The sequence below is a fragment of the Pyxicephalus adspersus genome, chromosome 5 (genome assembly GCF_032062135.1).
Source record: "Pyxicephalus adspersus chromosome 5, UCB_Pads_2.0, whole genome shotgun sequence".
Lineage (NCBI taxonomy): Eukaryota > Metazoa > Chordata > Amphibia > Anura > Pyxicephalidae > Pyxicephalus > Pyxicephalus adspersus.
In genome coordinates, this window is record NC_092862.1 from 27,655,618 (window position 1) to 27,675,613 (window position 19,996).

General features: G+C 36.3%; 3 protein-coding genes across 7 annotated transcripts in view; 2 read left to right on the plus strand and 1 right to left on the minus strand.

Annotated features, from left to right (window-relative positions):
- LOC140331913 (hemoglobin larval subunit alpha-like) overlaps window positions 1–1,774 on the plus strand; it is a 4,503-nt gene extending 2,729 nt beyond the window's left edge. The window contains exons 2-3 of the mRNA XM_072413247.1: window positions 826–1,030; window positions 1,646–1,774. Coding sequence (XP_072269348.1) covers window positions 826–1,030; window positions 1,646–1,774 — 334 coding nt within the window. The remainder of the gene's footprint in view (window positions 1–825; window positions 1,031–1,645) is intronic.
- Window positions 1–19,996, minus strand: part of RALYL (RALY RNA binding protein like) — a 373,375-nt gene that overhangs the window by 237,668 nt on the left and 115,711 nt on the right. The gene's annotated exons all lie outside the window — the stretch shown is intronic.
- On the plus strand, window positions 10,707–12,955 carry LOC140331960 (hemoglobin subunit alpha-3-like). Its single transcript, XM_072413285.1, has 3 exons — window positions 10,707–11,460; window positions 11,714–11,918; window positions 12,701–12,955. The coding sequence occupies exons 1-3, from the start codon at window positions 11,351–11,353 to the stop codon at window positions 12,827–12,829; spliced, it is 444 nt and encodes a 147-aa protein (XP_072269386.1). The 5' UTR covers window positions 10,707–11,350; the 3' UTR covers window positions 12,830–12,955.

A 19,996-nucleotide genomic window follows, 5' to 3' on the forward strand; every position in this document is an offset into this window, starting at 1 on the left:
ATTTGTATTTTTATTTTTGGGGCAAATATAGATCCATTTAGTTGCATGCTTCAAGTAAGGGGCAATTATGCAATAGCTATAGTTTATAAGGCCCAAGTACTGTTTTACATATCAATTAGCAGTTCTGTAGATATATAAATGTTTCCACTCGGTACACAGCACAGCCTAGTTCAGCTGCAACTTTCTGTGTTGCTAGTTCACCTCCAGCCTACTTATTGGACAACAAATTGGTATCATCATCCAATCATCCATTTATCCAATAACCAGGGAGGTGATCCACTGAGCAGTAAACTTGATCAGTGGTTAAGTCTTGCCTACTGTACAATTTAGCAGAGGTGTGTAAATCACAAAATTGGCTGTACAAATTGCAAATCCTTTGCCAAAACAGTGAATGTATGTGTATTTCAAGCTGCTATAATTGATATTGTCTTTTATTTGCAATAAAAATTATTTATTTACAACTCGGCAGTACATATTGAGCAGCCTTTATATAGCAATGTAATCTTCATCAATACAGAGCTAGTCAGAATACAAGGTGCCATACAGCAAGGTGAAATGTTGCCTCAGGATGGATTTTGGGTGGCAGCAAGTAATGAGATTTTCATTACTTTATAGCCCCCAGGTGCCTCCTGCCAGCATAGCCACCAGGGAAGCAGTACAAAATGAAAAAAAATGTTTTCTCAATGTACTGAAGTATAATTTCTTCGTAATATTATATTAAATCTGTGTTACATAACAAGTATACATACATAATACACACACTAAAATATGGGCTTTGAATCAAGCGTTAAATATTAACATATGTTTCTTTTTTACATTTTTTAGGCTTTTCCTCAGCTTCCCCCAGACCAAGACTTATTTCAGCCACTTTGACCTGAGCTCTGGCTCTGCTGACATCCAGGCTCATGGTGGAAAGGTTCTGAGTGCTATTGGAAATGCTGCCAGCCACTTTGATGACCTTGATGCTGCCCTGTCCTCCCTCAGTGACCTGCACGCATACAACCTGAGAGTGGATCCCGGAAACTTTGATGTAAGTATCACTGTTCTTTGTTATAGAGTAACAGGATGACAAAAATATAGTTTTACTTTTCTTTACAGTATGATATATCCTGTAGATTATTTAAATCCATTATAATGCTAAAATACTGGGGGGGGGGATAAATGTGACATGTCAGGAAGCTTTGATCACCTTGGTAAGGGCTTGGTAAACTCCGGCCTTTAGGCCAGACACGGTCTAGCCGGTCTAGTTCGTTCCGTCCTAACAACCCCTGGTCGATCCGAGCCTAATGCCTAAAACTGCAGTTTAAATTGAATCATTCTGGGTTAACTTACTAAAAGACTGAAGGATATTAAGAATGAGTTATGACTAAGGGATAATTTATTTTAGTGAATAGGTTAAAAGCTGACTTCAGCAATCCAATCATATGCCAGCAAAATCATTTGTTTTTAATGTTTTGATTTTTTGCCTAATAATAGTTTGCTTTAATAAATTACCAGCTAAAACCCCAGTAAATCAATACCATTGCTTCTGCTAAATGAAAAAAATCCATAGCATAGCTGTAGTGTTTGACGTGTTAGGTAAAGTACTGTTTTAGTAACAGATTTATATGTACACAAAAATAATCTAAATTTTGTTTGTTTGCAGCTGCTGTCCCACACCATCCAGGTTGTGCTGGCTAGCCACCTTCCCAGTGACTTCACTCCTGAAGTTCAGGCTGCCTGGGATAAATACCTTTCCAAAATTTCTGAAGTCCTGACCTCCAAGTACAGATAAATACACTACTGTAAGTCAAATTACCACCGGGACTGCGGAATACTTTGAGAACTGTGTGCACAACATTCTGTAACATCATAACCATGGTCTGCAAAGTGCATTTACTGATGTATATTGTCCATCAAAGTATATTAGTGTAATCAAATAAATGTCAACTTATTTTTCACTTCTGAGTCTATTTGCTTTGTTATTGTCACATTTACCTTTTCCCCGCTAGTTCTGACTCTGGGCACGCCTGCTCTCCCAAGTTTTATCAGTTTCGGCCAATCAGGAACTAGCCTCCCTATCATCCCTGGCTATTTAGCTAGCTCAGAGACAGCATTCATGCAAGGTGTCTCCATTAGTGCCAGCCACCTAGCTCTGCTGAGCATTTCCTCTACACCAGTTGATTATTTGGGTGCTTTCCCTGTGGTGCTTTTTTGTTAACCCCGTGTTGCCCAGTCTGTTGTTTCCCCGCCTCTCTGTCTGTGGTTATCCCTGTGTCACCTGTGCCTCCTGTCATTTCCTGTGTTTTCTAGTGTCTGCGGTGGTCCCCTGTCATTGGTGTCTATTTCCTGGGTCTCTGGTTTTTGACGGCTAGCTTGTTCCTGACCTTGCTGCCTGTCTCGACCCCAGCCTTCCTTGACAATTCTCCTGCCTAGTGATTCAGTACCGTGCATCATCCTGCCCACCCTGGTGTGCCCAAGCAGCGCAACATCCTCACCATCAGAGGCTCCGGAGAAGACCAGGTTGCTGCTTATATACTGCGCCAAGTCCCTTCTCAGGGCTCACACCTCTTCTTTACAAGCCGTAACGCCCCCTAGAGGCTCCGTCTTCCCAGGCGTGACAATTTTCTGATAATGTGATATTATTTAAATATACAAATGAAATTTACACTGGTCAGATTCTAAACAGTACATTCACATGAAGATTTTAGAAATAAGCCACATTCCAATTTGTCATTGACAATATCTCCATCATACATCAAAATGCAGGACTTTTAAGGCTTTTTTTTTAAACAAAACATGCCTTTTATTTCTACATGTAAAAATGATAAAATCTAAAAACAAAACTCATTTATAGTATTTCAAATTCATAAAATATATCAACAATGCATACTCTCATACAAATGTAATATGTTTACATAGTCTCAAAACATTGCAACAGTTTCAATGCATTTCGTGGATGTGTCTGCTTCTTCAGGAAACAATGTTTTGAGATCTATTGATAAGATAAATGACAATTTATATTTTCAACAAATAAATGATGATAAATAAATAACAAATAAGTAATAACGTTTTACTCTGTACTAAATATCTATAATCTATAGACACTTACTTTGTTGACAATATCAAATTTCACCCTGGGTGAATACCTCCTCCCAGAAAACATGTGCAAATTCACGTGGAGCGAGCAGTACATCAAGACGCAGGTCAAGTAAAATTATGAAAGTTGTAAGCAGGTACACTTATTGAGTATTTGCATTTTAGCAAATCAGTTTGAAGTTGTTTTAAAACCTTAGCAATAAATATCTGATACATATAGGGCACAATTATGCACTGCATTGGTCCTGTGACAATGACAATTGCAAAGTATTTGCATTTTAGCTAATCAATTTAAAAATTGTTTTATACACTTGGCAATATTTGTTTTTTTTTCGGTGCAACTTAGATGTCAAAGTGTTCTGACTGTTGATTTCAATCAATATGTCTAGGAATGGAATGGAGGATGTACTTGCTTCCATTGTAAATTTCAAATTATATGTGTTTACTTGAATGGTTGTAAAAAATTCATTTAGCCTAGACCTTGACCCTCTCTTGGTAAGCAGCTGCCAATTTTTACAACAATAAATTTAAAATGAATATTTTAGGGGCATTACTTATTATAACTTTGGAAAATTTGGGAGGCATATGTTTCAAATGAAGGTTATGAAGATATTAAAAAATCAATATAACTTTAGAAAGTTTGGGAGGTATAAGGACCACTGAGAGCTAATTGTTTGATTCTGATGCTGAAATCTCTTATTGGATGAAATAGTGCTAGAGTGGGGATATGATTGGAGTGTGTGGACACCTGGAGGTTTGTCATTGCCACTGTATTAATGCCGTGCATGCTATTGCTTTATATATAACAGGCAATTATTGCCAATTTTAAAAAACAATTTCAAATTAATTAGCTAAATTGCAAATACTTTGCAACTGTCATTGTCACGGTACCAATGTAGTTAGTGCATGATTTTACCCTTTATATATATCAGATATTTGTTGCTAAGGTTTTACAACTTTAATAATTTCTGGATCTTAATAAATTTCTTAATAATAATTTGGATCTGCATCTTTATGTACTGCTCACTCCCACCATGAATTTGCACATGTTTTCTGGGAGGAGGTATTCACCCTGAGTAGTATTTGATATTGTCAACAAAGTAAGTGTCTATAGATTATGGAATGTAGTACATAGTAAAACATTACTACCTATTTGTTATTTATTTATCTCTATTTATTTGGTGAAAATATAAATTGTCATTTATCATACAAATAGGTCTCAAAACATCAGGTCTCAAATAATTTCCTGAAGAAGCGGACACATCCCAGAAACGCGTCGAAACTGTTGCCTTGTTGTGAGACTATGTTAAAATATTACACTTGTATGAGAGTATGCATTGTTGACATATTTTATGAATTTGAAATACTATAAATTAGTTTTGTTTTTAGATTTTATCATTTTCAATGTGGAAATAAAAGTTATGTTTTGTTTTATAAAATGTCTTTACCCCCCTAGCGGTATTCCTGAGTGTGGCAAAAAGCGGTAACCCCGAGCCACACTCCGGGTAGCTAAAAACAATAAAAAAAAACACACTTACCTTGTCCCATCGCGTCCTCCGGCGTCCTGTCCGACAGATTATCCTTGGGCCCTGTCCTCTTCTAAAGATCTGCAGCTTGCGAGTGCAGTGACGTTCCCAGGGGTTTTCCCGGTGGCGGTGCATGCGTCGGTGTCTGCGGGAGGCGCGGCGGGAAATTCAAATAATTTTGTATTGGATTTAATACAAAATAGGTGTATTGAACCCAATACAAATAAATCTTTTTAGAATATATATATATATATATATATATAAAATCATATTATACATATATTATACATGCTACTGTACAGTTATATTACAGGTTTCTGTATTTTTATGCACTCTTGTTTTAACAGATTTTTGTGTTTTTTTTCTAAAAGTTTAATATTAAATTTATAAAATTTTGGACATATTTCGGTGAGCTATGCCTAAGAATTATAGGCTTATATTGAAAATTAAATATCAATGCAAAACAATGTACTGCTTTTTGCGTAAAAAAACGGACAAATTTAGAACGCAAGGGGGCTTAAAAGTCTTGCATTTTGATGTGTGAGAGATATTGTCAGTGATATTATTCAAAATATAAATGAAGTAATGAAACATACTAAATGTGCCTTATATGAGGCAAATTATCCTAAATATAAATGCATTTTTAAAAATTTAATATAAATGGTCCTTATAGTAAAAACTGCAAAAAAGGCATTCTCTTTGTCTTCAAGTAAAGGTGATCAGGAGCGGACATAGGAAGGTGCAACGTGTACTGCTGCACAATGAGCCTAGACCCTCCTCAGCCAATGGGCCTCCCTGACATACTCCCTAATCTTACTTTCAAGTTAATAAAGAAATCAAATTTGGGTTAGCATTTACTCTATCATATGCTAAAGCTTCATCATATTTAAAAATTGTCTTCTTCAGTGGTGGATTCTGGGCCCACATTTAAAGAACCATAACACTGTTTTTAGAGCTATTACATATATATACATTTATTATATAGAACTATACCCTTAGGTAATGTTACCTTTAAGCAATCTATCAAAGAAGGTGGTCAAGTGTAAAGGTATTTAGGGTCAAGTGACATGGGACCACAGTAGAAATACACTGAACTGTTACAATATTTTAGCAAAAATGAACACAGATCTTTCTAATTTGAATGACATTGTAGTCACTGGGTCTAATTTACTAAATGAATATTTTCATATACCAACACCTTAGAAATGAAATTGTACTTAGCCTAATAAATATGATAATAGTTATTTGACAAAGAATACCCCGTGTGCAAAAAACAGGATTTTCCCAGTATATGATCAGATGTTTGAAGCCAGCAGAGCTTCACCTCATTTATATAGCCAAGTGAAATATTGCTTGCAAGCGGATACCAATTATTCAGGTCCTGTAAGTGCAGTGACCTATTGCAACCGGTCAAAAAGAAAGCAGGGCAACACACAACATACTTAGTGTTCCCAGTTCTTTGTGTCATAGGTGTCTAGTAACATCTACAACTGTGCTAGCTTGCTGCCAGTGCCCACTATATTTTGTTTCAATTTTTTAACGCCCTACTCCTTGGCACATTGCATTTTTTCAATGTACTGTGACCACACTTCCATAGTCCTATGTTTTGTAAAGAGTGTAATCACTTCTTGTGGTGTAATCGATTTAGCGTAATAATTCAGGCTCAGTTCACAGTGGTAGTAGTAAAACAAAAAAAAAACATTCTGACATTTATCACTCCTGAGCACTTACTGGCAGCCACTAGGCATCCAGGAATGATAACAGGAGATAACTGCTGCCTAACAAAGCATTGTGTTTTTTCCACTTTTTCAATTGAAACTGTTCGAGAACAAAAGAGAACACTAAAAAAAAGCCTGTTGCCAAAAGAGACAAAAAAACAGATCAGTTTGTTTCGATGTTAACCATTTTTTTCAAATTGAAAGCAGTAGAACTGCCTAATGTGAGCTAAACATTAAGCTATGTTTAGATTAACGGTGAGGTTCTGGTGCAGTTACCATTTCCTCACACAACTTGCTGTGAACTGCTGCCTTGGAGGATATGCCACCTGTATCATATTCCTGCAGCATTTCACACCACATCAGGCTGGCTGTAAATGGCCACCTGTTGTCAAATCTGAAAATGCTGCAATGCAAGCACTGAGAGGCTGGCAAGGTGCCAGCTGCTAAGCAATGTGTAGGCCTGCTTGCTCCTGAAACAGGTCTAAGCCTGCTCTCGTACAGCAAACCTACACTCTGGTACACCAGGGCTCTTCTATGGGCAACAAAGAGTTAAATATCTGTCCTCAGTGACCCTGCAGCCTGTGGGTTCTGCTAAGAAGTTGTGAACAAGAAAGATACAATATTACCGTAGGAAAAAATACAAATGTACACTAGAACTGAGCTGGCAGGCTGCCAAGTATCATGGACAGCCCTCTTTCTCTTCAGGAAGTTGGACTGAGCTGCTGAGTAATGACAGCCAGGCAGGAAGGCAGAACCATGCACAGACTTTGCGCTGTAGTTGTAGGCCCGTTTTGACCGGGCACGATGGAAAGGTCTCCCCCCCCCGCCCCAATGGTGGCCCTGTTTATATATATATATATATATATATATTTATATATATGTTTTTGAACTAGGGAGAAACACTGCTCAATACTTTTCACTCTCCCCACCTTTGCTAAATTTCCATTATATCTTCCTCAATTTTTCAATGTAAGGTTGGTGCCTAACGGCGGATAAGTATCAAGAGAATAAGGATGGATCTGCCAAGTAGTAACAAACAAAGAATCTGTAGGGCCAAACAGCCTGGCGACCCCATGGCCTGACTTACCTGAGGTCCAGGTCTTAGGCCTGCAAGGACGAATGAGGAGAGCTTCTTTCAGCTTGATATATATTGGAGGTCTAGTGAGAAATCTGTTTGGAAGAGGGAGCCCACAAAAAGATATAATAAAGGGCAGGGGACCACAAGTGCTATCGGAGCACTAAGTGTGAGAGTTGTCTTCCTGAGTTTGCTATTTTTGAGGTGTGTTTTATGCTCCTCATAGGCACAGTTCCTTGGCATTCATTAGGAAAACTTAGTTCAAGATTAAAAATGCTGCTGGAATATTAAAAGATCTTCCACAGTCAAAAGGAAAACAAAACTATATGCAATGATATTAATCAGAACTCGTATCTAAAAATGGCTATCTATGGTTATACAAGTACCTCTGCTTAACCAGTAAAAAATTATATGTTGTAAACTATATATCTGAGCTGAGTATTTCTGCCTAACCATTTGCATTAAATTTAACTATTTACTGAATAATCAAACTTGATTGGCAAGCACTTCTCAAATGTACAGATTATTTTTAACCCTAGACAAAACAACAGCCTTCTAAGGTGCTATAACATTCCCTACCATGCCTATTATTTTAGTGAATATAGATCTCTGATGCACTTGGTACTTAATTTTTAAACTATTTTTACATATGAATGCTGACTGATTTTTTTACACCTCAAAAACAGTTCATTAAAATCTAATTGACTTTCAATGAGCTCTGTACATTGCCATTCAGACCTACTATACATTGCCAATCTATTTAAATAGTAACCATAAATAATACGTTTTTTTTGGCGGTTTTTATATGCAGTGGGTACATTTAAACTCATTTCATATCCTAGAATGTAAATGCCTTCAAATATTGTGAGTAGTAATAAAAATTCATTGATGTTCGAACATAAAAAAATGGAAAATATTAGGGATCCCCTACAGATACTTGTTCATACCTGGCACTAATATTTTACAACTCCAGTAGTATTTTGTAACTAATGAAAAAGACTTGGATAACTGTAAAGAAATGATTTACATGTTGCATACTAAAGTAATAAATGTACTGCAACAGCTGGTGTGGCTCAGACATTTGCAAAAGATTTTCCTCATACACATTACCTAATGAATACAAAACTTCATACAAATTTATTTAAACGTATTACATACGTTATTAAAATATCTCTCTGCTGCCATTTACCAAATTGTGATGATCTGCAATAGATTAGTAGACTCAAAAGACGTGCCTATGCATTGTAAGAAACATATAGTGATAAGAATTTTAACGTATATCAGCACATATATTGGGCATGGTTCAGCAGATAAGTCACTTCTTAAGAATGGGTTACAGTTTCAGCCAATAGGATTACTTCTTTAGCATTGTGTATTGTAGCCCTTTGCTATAAAAAGTGTCACAATCCACAATCCAGCACAGACCTTCTCAAACCAAACTCAGGTTTGCCACTTGAACTCATCACCATGTCTCTGAACGCCAGTGAGAGAGCTGCCATCGTTTCCACTTGGAACAAAATCTCCTCCCAGGCCAATGTGCTGGGTGGTGAAGCCCTGGAAAGGTAAGGTCCCCTTAAAATGTCCTATTTTGTGATCTGAATAATTAAAGTCATTTCTTGTCTGGTGATGAATGTAATCGCACAACAGTCAGTTGGTTCCAATTTACCATGCTGATTTGTATTTTTTTTTCTGGGGCAAATATAGATCCATTTAGTTGCATGCTTCAAGTATAGTGTAATCATGCAATAGCTATAGTTTATAAGGCCAATGTACTGTTTTACATATAAAAGAATTAGCAGTTCTGTATACATAAATGTTTCCACAGGGTACATAGCACAGCCTGGTTCAGCAATGCAACTTTCTGTGTTGCTAGTTCACCTCCAGCCTACATATTGGACAATGCAAGGAGGTGATTCAATGAGTAGAAAACCTGACCAGTGATTAAGTTTTGCCTGCTGTACAGTAAAGCAGATGTGTGTAAACAATTCACACAATTTGTTTGAACAGAATTGCAAATATTTTGCCAAAACACAGTGAACATTTCAATTCACTTTAAAAAGTATTGTTTTTATTTTATTTGCAACACAAAATGTCACAATTTGAATTTTACCAATACAGAGCAGAATCTTTAGTCTTTTGAAGGCATTTTTTTAAACTTTTTTTTCCATCACAATATTTAAATGCCTATATATATATATATATATATATATATATATATATAAATATATATATGCTGACATGCTGGCATTAAGTGCTAAAAAATGCTTACATATTTTCACTTGTTTTATACATATGTGCTTGCTCTATATGCAAGGCTGCTCATGCCATGCAGCAAGTTTATTTGTACAGTGATAGGACTATATAATACACTGATTTTCTTTTCATTACAGTATTTATTTCCAGTATACTATATATTTCATTAAGATCCTTTCATTCATTAATGCATAGCTTGAGCCACAAATCATTATACTTGGAACCAGGACAGGTTCAATAAATCAGTCATTTACTCATCTTTATTGTCTTAGTAAACATGTTCTCTTAACATGTGTGTTAAGAGCAGAATGAACTGTGTGTGTGCTTATATCATGTACATACATATTATATATATCATGTACATTCATATACATGTATATGTACACAAAAATAATGTAAATTTTGTTTCTCTTTGCAGCTGCTGTCCCACACCATCCAGGTTGTGCTGGCTAGCCACCTCCCCAATGACTTCACTCCTGAAGTTCAGGCTGCCTGGGATAAATTCCTTTCCAACATTTCTGAAGTCCTGACCTCCAAGTACAGATAAATAAACTACTGTAAGTCAAACTACCACCAGGACTGCGGAATACTTTGAGAACTGTGTGCACAACATTCTGTAACATCATAATCTTATCACCATGGTCTGCAAAGTGCATTTTCTTATGTATATTGTCCATCAATGTATATTGGTGTGAAATAAATGTCAACTTATTTTTCACTTCTGAGTTTGTTTGCTTTATTATATAATGATTTGATACCATTTAAAATGTAAATGAAGTTACATTCTAAATTTGCATTGCACAGAAATACATAAGGAGGGTGACTTTGGTGTGCCATCAAGAAAAATGGCAAAACAGCACACCAACACATTGGCTGAGCATTGACCCAATGCACTAGTGGGAGCAAACCTTCGAGCTTCCCACATTTCCAGAAATTGACAGGACGTATAGAAGTTTTAGCTTTCCATACTTTTTTAAAAAAAATGTTAAATCTCTCTGTAGTAGGTTTGGCTATAGATAGACTCTAAAGTTAAACTAAAGAAAGCTAACCTCCCTTAACATCCCCCCTTCTAATATCTAGGTACCAGACTTCATCTAAAACCCTAGACTCCTGAGCTGGGCCCAAAGACCCTGAAAACAACTCCCTCTCCCTCTCCTCTAGTCACTGCGCCTAATTCTTACGGCTACGTGCCTCTCTGGTTCCGAAGTGGGCGACTACTCATTGAACTGTACATCATTTGAGGTTGATATGAGTAATCCCCCAGGACAGGTTAACTATATATATTATCATTATCATTGAATTAACCCCTAGAATACACTGCACAATTGTGTACATTTAAAAAACTGTGGCACACTTCAGTGTCTAATAGAACCATTTTTCTTAAGCTGTAAAAACTGTCTAATTAAAATCACTAATAATATGTGGGTAGGCACTGCAATGATCAACAAAAGTTCAGTATATACAAAAATGTACATAGGTTTATAATCAACATATAGTGATTAAATGTTTATCCTACATCAGCACAAAAAGATAAATGTAATATGTTTAATAATATTAAATCATGAACATGATATTCCAGCTTTTCAGGTTTCCAGTTTTAGCCATTAAGACAGCATCTTGACCTCATATCCTAGTTCATTGTTTTATTTATTGTAGACCCTTCTAGATTTCCCAAGCTGCTCTAAGGCTTACTAAGCAAGATGTCATACATCACAATCGATATGACTGCGACCGAAAAGGCTTCTTTGGTTTCCCTTTGGTCCATGGTCTCCCATGGGGTCAATGATTTGGGGGGTGAGGCTTTTGAAAGGTAAGGTTTCTAATAAATATATATTATTTTTATTTTTAAGACAAGTGTGCTTTTTGAATAGCTGAATAAAAAATCCATAGGCTAATGCAATAAATTAGAATGAAAAACAATGAGATTTTTGTTTCATGTTAAATGCTTAATCTGGGTAGAAGGATTAATTTAGACTAATGCTGGTGACTGATATAGGCTCATCACAGAATTTTTTCTTTTTTTTGTACTTTTACATTAACTACTATATTTTTTTTTCCTTTAGGCTTTTCTTTAGTGCTCCCCAAACCAAAAGATTATTTACTCACTTTGATCTGAACCATGGCTCTGCTGATATGAAAACATTTGGTGGGAAGGTCCTGACTGTTTTTGGAAGTGCAACCACTCACCTTGATAACCTTGGTGGCATACTTGCCACCCTTGATGACCTGCTTGGAAAGAACCTGAAAGTGGATCCTGACCACCTTAGTGTAAGGACTGCTGAATATTATACAATCATAAAATAACTTGATTCAGGTGAAAATATGCATTGGGTATCATGTGTTTGCAATCTTACAGTATTTAAAATTGGGAGGGTATCATTTTTAGTTCTAAGGGTCATGCCTACAGTGCAATATATACCAATGCTGCGTTGGCTTTTAGAAAAGTTGTCATAACATAAATATAGAGGCCATTATTTTTGAGTTGTCAAAAAATGCTAGCTGTTTGGCTGTCAAGGTTTTTTTCCCTGGATCCAACTTTTTTGAGTCAGTAATCTAGAACACCCTGACTCTGTTGGAGAAATGTGAAGGCAGAACTCCTGATCTATATACTTGATTTGGGTCACTAAATTGAAAGGATTAAAGTAAGAAAATCAATAGAATAGCCAGCCAGGAGAAGAGAATTTTACACAAAATATTTTCATTGTATGTCTCTGAGAAAAGCAGTTTTCTCTGTGACCTTTAAAAATACATTAAGTTCAAAAACCTACATTTTTCCCACTTCTGTTGGCAATTTCAATATGACCTAATATTAAAAATTAAACAATGGGGCTTTTTCTCCAGCAACCAATCTGATTCTTAGTTTCTTCCTAAAAATTTTAACCCAGATGGATTCTTTGAGCAATACTTTGAGTTGTGCCCCAACTTTCACAAACCGAAACCTTTGTAAACTTAAAACTGCTTTCAGTTTACAGTTTAAACATTGTTGCCCATAATACATATTATAGATGTATCCAGGCAAATTAAATACTTTATCCTGTCTTTATCTACAGATGCTGACCCACACTATCCTAGTGACCCTGGCTACTCACTTCCCTCGTGACTTCACTCCTATGGTTCAGGCTACCTGGTATAAGTTCATTTCCAAAATGTTTGCACTCCTGACCTCCAAGCGCATATAAATGAATCCTGCATGGGAAGATTTTTGACCCCCACCTGAATTACAGCCTAGTGAAATGTATTTTCGGATTAATGATTTGTGTTTATAAAGTTCTGGTGTAGCTATGAATAAAGTCTATTTGTGGTAATTTCTGCCTCAATTGTTTAATTATGTTGTCTTTGGTTTGATATTACTACAAAGATTGAAGTAGTCTATTGCTGTGTCCCTTTAAAAAATCAGCTTTTAGGATAATTTAAACAGTTCATCAATGTAATCTGACCTGATATATGAAGTGAATATAGGTTTGGAATGTGACAATATTAAGTAAGCCTTAGCTCCCACAAACTTTTAAATCTTTAATGTTGTCTACTATTTGATTACATGAAGGTGGACATACAACAAAAATTTTTGTAATTTGGAGTGGTGCAAGGTTTTAACTCTTATTGAGATCTCATTGCAGTCGGTGCCCCCTTTAGCCTGATTTTTCCCTCACGGGAGGGGTTATCAAACTGAATTTGGCATTTTTTTTGTTTGTTTTTGTTTTAGAATGCATTTGTAAGGAAGTATGCATAGCACAAACATGATGTGACTTCCCACCTATTTATCAAAATGAAAGGCAAAACCCAAGTCTATAATATGTGAAGAGCAAGAAAATTGTCTATATTCATTTTGTAATTATTGTTGCAATGGTGTATTCAGTTTTTCTGTCACTCTTAAATGAAAAACAAAACCAATTTTCATAACTCAAACTCACACGTAAAGTATTTTTCGGGCTTCATTTCTGCATATGCTGTCATCTAGAGCTGGATGTAAGACAGTCACCAATGCATCAGGCTGCTGACTGTCAGTAAATCCCTCCCATGCATAGTTTAAGATGCTTCCAAACTATTCTTGTTGGGTCTGGTTTTGCTGTTGTCCCTACAGAGTTGGTGCAAGTTGGAGGAAACACACTCACCACAGAGACGTATTTCATAATTTCAGGGCGTTTTGCTCATTTATATTTTCCAAGGTAATATCATTCTACATACAGAATCTATTTACTAACGAGTTTACATGTTGTAGGAAAGCAATTCCAGATTTTTGTATTGCTTCACCTGTCTCTTTTTTTGTCTGTCTTTACCTTACATATTAGGCAAACCTCATTGTTGCCATCTTCACCTCACTAACTTAGAAACATAGCACTGCAGGTTTGTTGGTGATTCACGTCTAGCTTAGGACTGTATCCCAGTAATATTTTTAGTCAGCTAAACCAGAAATTGTAAATACTGGTTTGTGCCAGTTGCTCCCAGCAACAGTAACCTTATTACACTGCTTAGGCAACACAAAACCCCAGGACCGCAGGGAGGACTTCCCTGGGATTCAAAATCTTTGGTGGCTTTAACTAAAGAGCCAACACTAGAAGGCACAGTCATTCCACCATCTTGCCGTTCTACTGGTGATGCAAACTCACATCTTTTGGGACTACTGGCTGCAAACACACTGTGGCTTTGAGCCACTACAGCACCTCTCCAACCAGTAGATTACCTTGGACAGGAAACAATCTTAGTAACTGTAGCCTAAACAGGCTGTTGAAGCTCAGGTGTAGTGTCTGGAGTGCAGTTAGGCTCTTTAAACTTCACACAGTTCATGAAACTTTTCAGGACTGGTTTGACACTCCTTTGCAGGGAGGCTTGCACCCACTAGCACTAGCACAGACATCTGGGCCTCAGTATTAGCCAAGTGGGCTGCTAACAGTCTGTTGGTCTCCTGTTGTGCAGCATTGGCTTGCAAACCTGTAATGTTTTCCATCCAGACCTTGAGCATTTCCTCCATTTTTCTCAGTCTCCAGAAGCCCTTAGCAAAGACACTTTTACAGCCATTCTCTTTTTAAAGTTCATTTGTTCAAAACAAGAAAGTACCTCCTACATGTGCTGTAAGGTTCCTGCCCGCATCCAAGGCAAATCAGCACAGCAACATATGTGCCAATTAAGATGATGGCACCCATGATGGTGCATGAAAATGTGGTTATAAACAGGTTTTAGCTCAATTTTAACCTAAATCATTGGAATGTGATAGAGAAAACAGTTCAAACAAGAGTTTGGAGAGGTCACTTGGTCCTTGTCCAGTTCTTCACTCGGACTTAGAGCACATGTGCTCTATTTATTCAATGAGCTGCTGGGTGATACATTGCTTCCCAGTATACTGAAAAGAGCCCCAAGAGACACATAACTGATTGTGAGGTTGTTGTTATTTTTAAAAAAAGGACTGTTTGTATTTCTGTTAGTGAGGGAACTACAAAAGAGGTAGTTAGCTATGGCTGCAATGGAGAAGACTGCTGTGCTTTCCCTGTGGTCCAAGGTCTCCCTTCAGGTCATTGATCTAGGTGGTGAGGCTTTTGAAAGTTAAGGTTTCTAATATATAACTCATGAAGATGAGTGTGCCTATTAAATGGTTTAAAAATAAAAGCACAAACATTCTGTGAAAAAATAGACTGACAGACCATTATTTATTACATGGAATAAGACTATTTAGTCTTGTCATTATAAATGTATATAGCCTTTTGAGCATATCCCTACTCTACTAAAGAGAATAGCTTCCTCTAAAATTTTGAAAATGTTTTTTATCTAGCATTAGAGCAAAGACATCAGGGTATATTTTCTGAAATATTGCCTATGCCATGCATAACACAGGAAAGGCATCAGAAGCTTAGACAGCTTAACACATGGCTTAAGTCTTGGTTTAAAAAGGAAGGATTTGGGTTTCTAGAGCACTGGGCTGACTTTTCATTGGGATACAACCCCAAGCTAAAGCTTGTTTGCTGTGGTGGAGGAATATTTAAACTAGGACAGAGGGGGGTGGTAGAAAGGTGAAACATGGATCAGTCATCAGTGAATGGTGGATAGCTGGGGGGGAGGAAGGTTTTGGATAAATAAAAAGAGTTTTCCAAGTTGCACATAAGTATTGGATTGTGCAATATTAACCTCCCTGGGGGTATGATTATGTGAATATTTTTACGTTTATATTTATATTTTTTATGTCGCTACATTTGACACGTAAAAATATTTCTAATTTTGAATTTCCCAGTCCCACCCCCCAATGCACGCACGCCACCCGCAAACACATTGCCTACCCGACCAGCATCTGCATCCCCTAGCCTTGCATCTCCAACACTTACACGCCAGGATGCGAGGATAGGGGACTCTAATGCTAGCGGGGCATCACCATCAAGTGGACCTAAATGCCGGGGCGGCATCGCTGGAGGACGCCGCACGCTCGTGAGTACCTGATTTTGACCCATGGCTCTGCTGACATAAAGACATATGGCAGGAAGGTTCTGCATTCTCTTGGAAGTGCAGCCAGTCACCTTGATGACATATTGCATGCTCACCACCCTTGATGACCTGCATGGAAAAAAACTAAAAGTGGATCCAGAAAACTGTGGTATAAAGACTGCTAAATATTGTACAATCAAAGGATTACTTGATACAGGTAAACATATGTATTATATTTTGTGTGTTTGGCTCAATACAATATTGTCAGGTATTGTAAGGTTTGGTGGGTCTCAGTTTTAGTGCTAAGGGGCATGCTTTATGTGCCAAATACTGGCTGTGTTAGCTTTTAGGAAAGTTGTCATAACACAAATATGGTATTTGTTATTGCTGACTTGCCTAAATGTGCTAGCTGTTTGGCTGTCTAAGTTTATTCCCTGGATTCCATTTTTTTGCCAGTAATCTGGAGGAAGTGTGGGTTAGAATGTGAAGGCACAAATCTTGATCTGTATACTGGATGTGGGACACCTAACTTGAAATGTTTTAAAATCAGTCAACATAACAGCCATCCAGGATTTGAGCATTATACACAAAATTACACATAGTATGTCTGGGAGAAGCAGTTTCTTCTGTGACCTTTAAAAATACATTACGTTCAAAAACTAATTCCAGTTTACATGTTTTTTCCTGCTTTTATTGGAAATACCCAATAAACTTAATATTTAAAATAAAACAATGGGGCTCTTTTTCCATCAATCAATCTGATTCTAAGTTTCTTCCTAGTGACACCACCTGATCAGATGCTATGAGCAATACTTCAAATTGTGCCACAAATTTTACAAATAAAAACATGTGTAAACTGAAAACTGATTTCAGTTTACAGTTTGAATATTGTCGTTAATTCATATTATAGGTGTATCCAGGTACACATAATATTATACCCTTTGCCTTTCTTTGCAGATGCTGACCTATGCTATCCCGGTGACCTTGGCTTGTCACTTCCCTGGTGACTTCACTCATATTGTCCATTCTGTCTGGTATAAATTTCATTCCAAAGTTTTTGAACTTATGACTTCAAAGTACAGTACATAAATGACTATTGCATGCTGGGCTACATCAATAAGTACAAGTTAAATAGAAAGTTCCTTGAATCCCAACTGAATTTCAACCTATGTGAAACGTATTTTAAGATTGACATGTATATGAACAAATAATTGTGTAATTATGAATAAATTCTATTAATTTTAACCTTTAATTGTTCAAATATGTTATCTTCATCTTTTGATGGTCTGATATTACTACAGTGTAGTCTGTTGAACTGTGCCTTTAAAAACAATCAATCATGTTATAGAAAAATTTAAAAAGATCATCCCTGTAATCTGATATATGAATTGAATATGGGTTTGCATTTGAGAAGCTTTAGTAAGACTAGTCACCCACAAACCTTTAATCTTTAAAAGTCTTTAATGTTGTTCACCATTTGATATACAATAAAGTGGACTTTAAACAAATAATTGTTTGTACATCAAACCCATTCCTTCCATATCATGGCCTTAACGTTACAGATATCACACCCCAATAATCTTAAACAATCACAAAATAAACACAAAAAACAATATAAGGTGGCTTTTAAGGTATCAAATTAAATCACAAAACATCTTACAACTTACTATTTATACATTTTTATTTAATAATCTTTAGAACACAAAACATTTACTGTACAAACATTAAATTGTTAAAAGGACAAAAACATTTTCTAAGATCTTATTTCATTTTACAAATGTCACAGAAGAAATGCTTGACACGTTTCGCAGACCAATTAATCTGCTTCCTCAATTGCATAATGGGGAATATCATATAAATATCTAAAGATTAAAAATCAAATGGTGAGAAAAGAGAAAGTAGGGTTTTTTTGGTGGCAAATACTGTTAAATTTGACTAGAAACAGGCAATAAGAACTTTTTACAAATAGAAATTCTTTCATTAGTGATGTTAATGATGGGTTTTCTTTGTCTAGTTTGAGTATCTTGTTTCCCATGATGTTAATGGGACAAGACATCACTAATGATTTACCACTTTCTCTTTTTTCGCCATTTGATTTTCAAAAGGAAAGGGGGCAGTTACCCTTATCTAATATAGGCGGCAGGATAAACGACACTTGTTTTACGGCATAGTACATAGACCAGATATGGAAGGGTTCCGGTGTAGTGCCAGAATAGATGTTCAGTTTAGGATTGAATGCACAGTGAAATACGTATTCATACAAATTATATTATTTGAAAAGATGCACCACTTTGTTAGTTTATCGGATGTGTATCAACTGTTGGATGTATATGAGTTTTCCAAGGCAGTGAGATGAGAGATAAATCTCTGTAGTCTGGTCTGAAGACAAGAACAGGGAAAATGTAAAAAAAATCAAAATGGAACTTGGTGTTGTTGTAACTCTGTTGCAAATGCTCATGGATAATAGTCTGGCATACCATGACCGTATTTGGTGTTTTTTCAAAAATATTAGTTTTGGTTCTCCCATACATACATAAAGTATAGTTTTTTTACAGTATGGAGAACAAACTGAAATTAGCCTGTGGGTATTAGAATGCTTCTACCAATGACACAAACAGATACCTACAAAAAATGAAAAACCGCCTCCTAAATAAAACTTTTATTACTTCAATTTTTTCTAAACCTCCCCATTATGTCTGGTCCAGATTGATAGCCCTAGTATTTTAATGATACTTGCTATACAGTATGCTATATTATCAATTTAATTAGACCATATTATTTACCAGAAATGTCAACAACAACAAAAATAAATTAAATAATTCTTAGTTAGAAACAATTTTTGGACAGAATGGCAATCAAACCTCGTTTGGGCAAGGATTTTTTTTTCTTGTTACCTCTCACATTGATAATAAAACCACTTTTTTGATCATGATCAATATAATAATTGAACAAATACATAAAAAACATCAAACAAGTGTACTGCATACTTGTAATTCACAGTATTGTAATTATGATCATAGCATCAATAAAAAGAACCATTGAGGGAAAAATCACATGCCTAGCATTAGCCTCCAGTTCAAGCCAGCACTTTCATTGTGCGCAGGATGACCTTGAGCAAAGAGTCAACATTTCTTCAGCGGTATGCATGTATATACTGACACCTGAGAGCTGAACACACAAAACAGGATCCAGCAATGCACTTAGAATTCACAACATCTACCAGTTGTTTCTATAGACAATAAGCCCTCTAAAACAAATGGACAAACTTGAATGATAATAACAATGAATAATTCATCAACTATCTGCCAAGCGAATCAAGATTTAATGTGAACTTCACAATCCAAAATAATAGCAAGAAAGTGCTTAGCGATCCCTTTCATCCTCATGAAAAGGCAGCTGTGTGGCCAAAACAATAACAATTTATTCGCTTTCAATCGCTGCAACAAGAACAAGAAATCCATACAGTATGTCACATGTTTACACATAAACAAGTCAGCCTGGCGGTTTGTGGACTTAATTATTGATGGCTTCAATATATTACTTTTAGAAGGTTAGTGGTTATTGAAGAAATTGATAGTTGGCTTAGACGCTTTATGGTCTCTATCATCTGTGGATAAATAGCACATTAAATAGCATGAAGAAGAATAATGTGTTTGATGGCTCAGATTTATTTGGTATAATAGACCATTTTAGCAGTATGATTACATTTATCTATAGACCCTACCACTAATGCTGTTACGCTTATGAGATCAGAGGAGCTCAGTCTGCCCAAGAACATGTTAAGAGTGATCTCTATTCCCTGTGCAATTGAATTCAAAAACTTGATGATAAGGAAAGCTGCAAGAGCATTTCAACAAATACAGAATAGAAAATAAACCAAGATGAAGGCTACAACCTCTGCTTTCTTTTGAAAGTTTACTGTTGCAAGTGATTTTACC